The sequence below is a fragment of the Schistocerca nitens genome, chromosome 9 (genome assembly GCF_023898315.1).
Source record: "Schistocerca nitens isolate TAMUIC-IGC-003100 chromosome 9, iqSchNite1.1, whole genome shotgun sequence".
Taxonomy (NCBI): Eukaryota; Metazoa; Arthropoda; class Insecta; order Orthoptera; family Acrididae; genus Schistocerca; species Schistocerca nitens.
Window position 1 is genome coordinate 170,008,042 of NC_064622.1, and position 8,463 is coordinate 170,016,504.

At 48.5% G+C, this 8,463-nt stretch overlaps 1 protein-coding gene across 1 annotated transcript; it reads left to right on the top strand.

Annotated features, from left to right (window-relative positions):
- Positions 1–2,815: 2,815 nt before the first annotated feature.
- LOC126204086 (POU domain protein CF1A) lies at positions 2,816–7,080 on the top strand. The gene has a single exon (XM_049938505.1). It carries the CDS (start codon positions 3,117–3,119, stop codon positions 4,665–4,667), a length of 1,551 nt encoding a protein of 516 aa, XP_049794462.1. The 5' UTR covers positions 2,816–3,116; the 3' UTR covers positions 4,668–7,080.
- The last annotated feature ends 1,383 nt before the right edge of the window (positions 7,081–8,463 follow it).

Here is an 8,463-nt window from a genome sequence, read left to right on the forward strand (position 1 = left end):
TTCGAACCCGCCTCCTCGGTTTATGAGCCAGTGCCAATGCCTCTTCCCAGTAACTTCCACGAATGAGCTCCCTTGCAAACTTGTCGACTCCTTCTCTAAATATTCTGGAATCTTCTGACCTTGTGGTCAACATGGAAGATAATATTTACTGATTCCGTGGCAGTACCATCAATTTTCCTACACTTTCAGGACGTTTCAAACTATTCGGTATGTAAGATCTGTGTTAAGTCAGTGACAAATTTCCTTTCCTCTGTCAAGCGATATGTAATGCTGATTTTCTTTTTGTTACACAGTTTAATAGCAGAGTTTTTAAGAAGGTAATCTTCAAAATTTCGAGTGGGGTCCGTATTAGTGCAGTAGTAACTTCATTGTAACGTGTGCCTAATGGCGCCATTCTGATCAAGGAGATGTATAGCACTGCAATGCAGGAAACAGAAATTTAAAAACCGTTTTCATGGCACATCTTTGCTTGACTAAAGTTTTCAGTGTCTTAACAAAGCTCTTATAAGATTCTGCATCGATAGCGGATTCAAGTGCGTAAAAATTCAAACAGAGCGTCGTATGATTATGGGTTCGGTGTTGTTAATGAACTCATTGCGTTCATTCTCTGGTATGTAGATGTCAGTGCGTGTCACAAAATAAAACGAGCCAAACACTCCAGTCGTAATACTGATGTGGGATTCATGAGGCCTTGTGAACAGCTAAAACGAAGCATATTTTATTGAAAGTTTAAAGAGGAATGTTGGCCGTCACCTGCGTGGTGACAATAAAGACATTTGCGAACTTGTTAACAGTAGCCGTTGACATGCATTAGTAAAATGAATTTGGTTTCCGTGATCTTGATCGGTTAAAATCCATTGTCAGACATCCTTAGTATATTTAGGGCCATCTATGAACACCAGGGACTATTTGCTGTAAGACTCAGTTTCCAGTAAGATTTTTAGTTCACTAGTGTGACTGAAATTGTCACAATACATTTGAAACTTCAAGCAAGCACTTTTCCACCAATAGCAGCACTATCACAAAAGGCTTCAATTTAAAATAAATAACGTGTTTCTGTATTCTTGTTATCAAGTCCCAACCACTCTGCGCTAGGTAGCCACAAGCCTGAATTAAAAAAATATTTTCGTAAGAGAATTTTTTTAGCGTTGAAGGAATAAACATATAGACTAAAATAACACGCCCCACTGCCTAGCAAATTCTGTATGAAAGAGCTGTAGTGATCTACCACGACCCACGAAAAGGGACTGAGCAGTTATAAACTTAGCCGGCCGTGGTGGCCAAGCGGTTAAAGGCGCTACAGTCTGAAACCGCGCGGCCGCTACGGTCGCAGGTTCGAATCCTGCGTCGGGCATGGATGTGTGTGATGTCCTTAGGTTAGTTAGGTTTAAGTAGTTCTAAGTTCTAGGGGACTGATGACCTTAGAAGTTAAGTCCCATAGTGCTCCGAGCCATTTTTAGTTATAAACTTAATTTTCCATGCAAAAATATTTGTATGCAAAGTAAAGTGCCTAAAAAGCGAATTATTTGAGCAGGTTTACTCTGCCGGCCGTGGTGGCCGTGCGGTTCTAGGCACTTCAGTCAGGAACCGTGACTACTACGGTCGCAGGTTCGAATCCTGCCTCGGGCATGGATGTGTGTGATGTCCTTAGGTTAGTTAGGTTTACGTAGTTCTAAGTTCTAGGGGACTGATGACCTCAGATGTTGAGTCCCATAGTGCTCAGAGCCAGGTTTATTCTTACAATAGAGCGAAAACAGCAACCAGCCACCGTTAATAATGGTATTTCTTAAAGAAATAGCGCCATTACCGGTTTAGAACCAAAAGTTTCAACATTAGAAGGCTGTTTACGTTTAAAATTACATACAGCTTACCCTGTACATGCGACCATAGCTGTTTTTCGTTGTGGCGAAACTTCCTTTGGTGCCGTCGCTCTTTGCTGTAGGTACCTCCACCACAAGAAATTCTGCCACACCGAAAATGAGCTATTGCTATATACACAACATAAGCTACATATAATTACAAAGTGAACCGCAATCCAACCATGTCTGCTCGAAACTGGTAACGGCGTTATTTATTTTTAATAAATAATTGGCTGCTATTTTTACTTTATTGCAAGAAGTAACCTGTATTTTTAAACAGCCACAGTCTGTTTTCGACAAAATAGCTCTTTAATTAGTTCCAAATTCTCTGGAAAAACAATTAGATGCCAGTTCACAGATATCCGCTATCACGGTTGTTCCGTTGCAATGAGGTATTGAAAATATTTTGGTGGTTGAAATACGGGTGAAACATGTCGATCCAAGCGTTACCATTTTCTCAGTTATTTCGTCTAAGTTCTTTTAGTGCTGTTGTCGAGCTTCCGTAAGCATATTGCCACGAGCAATAAGGCGTGTCGTATTGGCAGGTTAGGTAGATCGAACAGGAAACGGGAAAAGTAAGTTTTGCCTTGTGTGTAGACATTACAGTCCTGATTCGGCCGACAGAGAGGAAAGCGATGCGTTACGCTCCGGGATGCTCTGCAAATCTGGTTTGGCGGGACAGGCGGCGCGACCTGGTGGCCAGGGAGGGAGCGACGGACTGCGGCGTGGCGCGGCGCGTCCTGCCCCCACGCCCGCAGCGCCGCGGCGCCGGGGGCGGGGCCAGCGCCGCCCGCCCTCCAACCACGCGCCGCCGCCCACGTGACGTCACGCGCCGCTACAGCCGGCCAATGGGCTGCGTGCGCACCCAGCTGCCAGGAGGGGCGGGAGGCGGTCGAACGGACGCTGCCGACGTGAGCCGAGCGGTTCCGAGCGCGTCCGAGACGCAGCGGCAGCTCTCGGCTCAGTCGACGAGGCGTAGCGCCCGACAGCAGCAGTGTGAGAGAGAGGAGTCGCAGTCGTAGTCGTTTCGAGAGCTGTTGTGCAGTCGCGTCACGCCGCGCCGCGTACCGTGGAGCCGGATCGGGTCGGAGGGCGCGGAGAGCGAACGCGGAGTCTTACAACGCATGAGCCACGGCGACCCCAGCCGTGCCGTGCGTCGGTTTCGTCTGGCGCGCTAGTGCGCGTGAGCGGGACAGCGACCCGGACAGCGCGCTGGGAGGCGGAGGGTGGCTCGCCCGCGCGGCGGCCCCCCGCTACATGGCCACCACGACCTACCTGCCCGCTAGCACGGGGCTCGCGCAGGACATCGACGGCGGCGGAGCGTCATCGGGGGCTATGAACATCGCCGGAGGGTACCATAGCTCGTCCCCGCGCTCCGGCGACAGCGGAGGCGGCGGGGGCGGCGGAGGCGGCGCCGCCGAGGTCAAGTACCTGCCGCCGCACCAGCAGCACCACCACCAGCAGCAGCAGCAACAGCAGCAGCATCACGCCGTAGCCAGCTCGCCGTCGCCCACGCTGTCGCACAACCCTTGGGCGAGCCTGGGTCCCGCGCCCGGACCGGGCCCCGGCCCCGGGCAGGACCCATGGGGAGGCATGGTGGCGCACCACCATCACCACCACCACCACCATCAGCCGGATATCAAGCCGCCGCCCACGCAGCAGCAGCAACAGCAGCAGCAGCAGCAGATGTCGTGGCACGCACCCGTCGTGTCCGCGGCCGCGGCGCAGTACTTGGCCCAGAGCGGGGGCGGCGCGGGCGGCGGAGGCGGTGGCGGTGGAGGCGGCGGCGGCGGCTCCGGGTCACCCCTGCAACACCACTACCACGCCGCCATGAACGGCATGCTGCACCCGCAACAACTCCACTCGCTACGCGAAATGCAGAACCACAGCCCGGTGGCGGTTGGGCTGCACCACCACGTAATGGGCCACCACGGCGGCCACCACCTGCACCACCCGGCGGCGGCGCACCACGTCACGCACCACGCGACGCACCACGCGCCGCACCACCTGCACCACTCGGTGGGCGGCGGCCACCACGGGGACCCGCGCGCCGGCAGCGGGCCCGGGGGCGGCGGGCCGGGTGACCCGGGCCCCGGGGGCGGCGGCGGGCCCGGCGACGAGGACACGCCCACCTCCGACGACCTGGAGGCGTTCGCCAAGCAGTTCAAGCAGCGCCGCATCAAGCTGGGCTTCACGCAGGCCGACGTGGGCCTCGCGCTCGGCACGCTCTACGGCAACGTCTTCTCGCAGACCACCATCTGCCGCTTCGAGGCGCTGCAGCTCAGCTTCAAGAACATGTGCAAGCTCAAGCCGTTGCTGCAGAAGTGGCTCGAGGAGGCCGACTCGACGACCGGCTCGCCCACGTCTATCGACAAGATCGCGGCGCAGGGCCGCAAGCGCAAGAAGCGTACGTCCATCGAGGTGTCGGTGAAGGGCGCTCTCGAGCAGCATTTCCACAAGCAGCCCAAGCCGTCGGCGCAGGAGATCACGGCGCTCGCGGACTCGCTGCAACTCGAGAAGGAGGTGGTGCGCGTGTGGTTCTGCAATCGGCGCCAGAAGGAGAAGCGCATGACGCCGCCCAACACGCTGGGAGAGGGCGGCATGATGGAGGCGGGCGGCCCCGGGGGCGGAGGGCCGGGCGGGCTGCCGCCGCCCCCGCACGGCCACTACGGAGGACCCGGCGGGCCACCCCCGGGCCAGCCGGCCGACCTGTCGCCCATGGGCCCGCAGCAGCACGGCCACTCGCACAGCCCGCCCATGCTGTCGCCGCAGGCCATGCCGACGCACCAGAGCCTCGCGGCCCACTAGCACATCGCCTAAGGCCGGCTCTTCCGGCACGCCTACTACTGGCCGTAGGCGCGCCGGAGCTCCTGCCCGCAAGCAAGCACCCCCGGCGGACGCGTCCGCCACCAACCGGCCAGGCCCAGCGAACCGGACTGACGCCGCGACTCGCTAGCACGGACTACTTGCCCCCCCTCTGCACATAACCCAGTGTACATACTAATCCTAGTTGGAGAATCTATATACATAAATATATATTATATATATTATACGCGCGATGTGGACACGGCCGCGTGGTGCGGAGCGGCACACAAGCCTAACACACACGAGTGTACGATGTTCCAATATTTGTATATTCAGGATCTTAAAACAAAACAAAAAAATTACGAATGTATAAATATATTTGCGACAGAGCTCTTTTTTAAACAAACGAACAGACACTGGTGAGGGGTGAGGACGGACGGACGCAGACGACCACCCGCGCGCTCGCGACCCCTCGGCAGCTGCAGCAGACCCGCGAGCGTCCACCGGCAGCGCAGCGACGACGCCCTGCGTCGCCGACCCCCTCGACGCCAGGGACTTCTCGCCGCGTCGCCACGGCGTCCTTCCCCCACGTCGACCAAGGTAGGAACCAAACCAGAGGCCGACGAGTGTCTACCCGTGTGAGTGTGCACAGCGTCAAGAACCGCTGGGAGAAAAGAAAAACAAAACAATTAGTGCAGCGGTTATTCTGTTGTTTTTTTAATGAAAAAGGAAAAAATCAAAAGGTGTAAACCGTAAAAAATACTAAAACAGCGAAAAACCAGCCAAATAAACATGAATGGTGTTGTTCTTTTGCAGGAAATAAATGATAAACCGGTGAAATAATTATACGTACCTACAATAGTGTCCTATTTGCACGTGTTGTTTCCTTTTACATGATTAATAACAAACAAACAAAAAAAGTTACGGTGAATATTTTTACTACCCGGAAAGTACACGAATCTCGCGAAGTAATGAGTGTAATAAACGTAGACGACGAAGGCGTCAAGCTAGAGTGTTTTTTGCGGTTGTTTAGTTTTTAGCTTTTGTTTCCCTCGTAGGGTTGCACTGAATGATCGTTTTTCTTTTCTTTCTTCCTACGTCGAATATACAAAAATAAATAGCAGAGCCTGCGATGTCGGTAGCACGGATTTGAGATATGAATCTCTGAGCTCCACAAGAAATGAGTTTGTGTCTCTTACCGGACCCCATAAAAAATAATTGCGTTTCTCGTCGTTAGGCCTAAACTCGAGAGACTTGAAGTCATCTCAGAATGCGAGACGTCCCACGGTTTCTTCGTTTTAGGAGCTACCGTTCTCGCTTGCTAGGAAGAGAGTAATAATATCGGAGTATTAAAAGTAAGAATAAGGAATCGATGTTTATGAATCCGGTGATCGATCTCCAAAATTCATCCCCACAACAAACATTTCTGTAAGACCGCCTCTCATGCAGTCTTCTACATACAATGTGACCGTAACTAGTTTACTTCTTACTTCCTTAAACTTAAAATTAGACACACGCGCTTTCAGATGAAATTCATGCGCAGGCGCTTTCTGCTACAAAAGCCTACATCCCGTTCGGGAGTTTACGCGCTCATCTTCCCTGCTACTGTGCATACGCAGTTTCTCTAAGTGCTACCAGATCGATTTTCTTTTGTTTGTTGTCGAGCAATAAACGTGAGCAATCCCTACGGAGTCCATAACGAGCTACTAGTCCCTAACTACGTCATATACACAAATGTGTAGCTAGCTCTAACCTTCGTTTCCGAGTTTTTACTTTGCCGTGCTCGGGAAAAGATGGCAATGATGGTGTGTTCGAATGACTGTACTGGAATTGTGTTCAAAGAGCAGTCCCGAACAAGTATTTTAAGAAACAAAGAAAAAAGAAACAAGCAGAGACCCATATATCTTTTACACGAATTGGTACCGCACCGGAATTTTTTGTGAAACAAAAATATTACAACATTTGAGTGCTCAAATTACCGTTGCTTTTGTCTATAATAAAAGGAATAACGAAGTTACTCGATCTTTACCTTCCAGCTGACATCAAAGCGGAAGAACGAGTAGTCTTGTTTATGCAACACAACCTGGCTATACAAATTATTAATTTCCTGTACATAGCCGGTAGATGCCAGAATACACTGATTGCATGTAAACTAGAACGAGCCGTCTCATCTTTGTTACTCAGTTGATTGTATATTTTATTTTTGTTTGTTTCTTAATTCCTTTCTTTGGAAGTAAAACTGAAGATGGATCAACATCTTATTATATTAAAATTAAAAATAATAGCCTATTATGATATACAACTTTTCTGTAAGTAGACCGAAATATTTCCTATTGTATACTGTCCTTGACTCAAGAACACAGAACGAATCGTCAATAAATTACAAGTGGCAAGTGTTTGTCATATGAAAAGAAAATTTCTTATGGTCTGTTTATTGATAAAAGCCAAATAATTCCATTACCGTATCATATAAAATCAAACTGAGAAAGATAGGAATGTTGAACGTATAACATTGGTGTTTATTTTATTCGTTATCGGCGTATCAGATTTAAGATTTCACCAGCATTCGCATAAATGTAAACAAATAACACGAAAATCTTTTATTACGGTTATTATTTTCGCGTAGAAGAGCTTCCAGCAGATATATCAGATTTATTTATGAAGTTAGTTGTGACAAAGTTTAGTGACGTGCTACTGTTCCTTTCTTGTTCGGAGGATGAATCAATACCGGAGGAAACTAACGAGTAAAATAAAGACCAGTATTATAAATTCGGCATTTCCTTCTGTTGAAGACACAAAGAAAGAGATGGTTTATCTGTCATAATGTTGCACATCAGCAGGCAGTTAACAGCCATACCACTCACATTAGCAGAGACTGAATTCTTCAGAACTGGATATGAATTTCTATTTATGTTTGATACAAATATTTATTGGAGAATACCACAGACAGAACATGGATAACATTTACATGACTCTGACTGCAGTGCGATCAAGAGAGATATTTGACACACAATTACACAGAATGATATTACACTTACAGCAACATAAGCGTGGAACTCAACCTTAATGCACCATAGAGCTTTATCTTCGTGTCACATGTTCCTTTATAATATGCTCCTTACTACTGAAAATTGAGTCAGAGCTTCGTATCATCGAGCTGTGTGCTCGTAAGATTCTTGCATCGTATGCACGTCTATACCACCCTCCTATTAGGACATTACTGTAGAGTTAACATTTCTATTGCTACTTACAATAGTAATGTTCACAGTAGAAATGTTCTCCGGTTATGAAGATAAAGTTATAAAGTGTCTTGTCAGATTTTTGATACTTAGTCAGGCCTCTTTGGTTTAAGGCAGATCATGTTTACCTGATTTACACTTTTTAAATAATGCATTAGTGCACACTCACATTTGAATGAAGGTAGTGACATTATAATAGTTAGGTTAGTTACTTGAAACGTAATTGATCACAATGGGGGAAAAATGAACGTCATTCGCCGTCAGGAACCTTGTACGAATTCTGAATTTCATGTCACATTTTGGAAACTAAATATGTAATCAACATTTCATATCAAAAACTGACAACTGAATGCACCCAACAACAAAAGTGCTTCAAAACAATCATTTACTGTACAGTACATTCCTACTACTCTTGATTAAAATGCTTTTTTATCGTGTTTGAGGTATCATGTGGAGAATACTTTTAAGTATTCTAAATGTTCCAAAGTTATGTGGAGAATACTTTTAACTATTATAAGTGTTCCAATTTTTTTTAATCACTCACTTGAATTCACTGTAAA

Excerpts from the sequence above, each read along its gene's own strand:
- LOC126204086 (XM_049938505.1), top strand. The coding sequence starts at position 3,117 with ATGGCCACCACGACCTACCTGCCCGCTAGCACGGGGCTCGCGCAGGAC.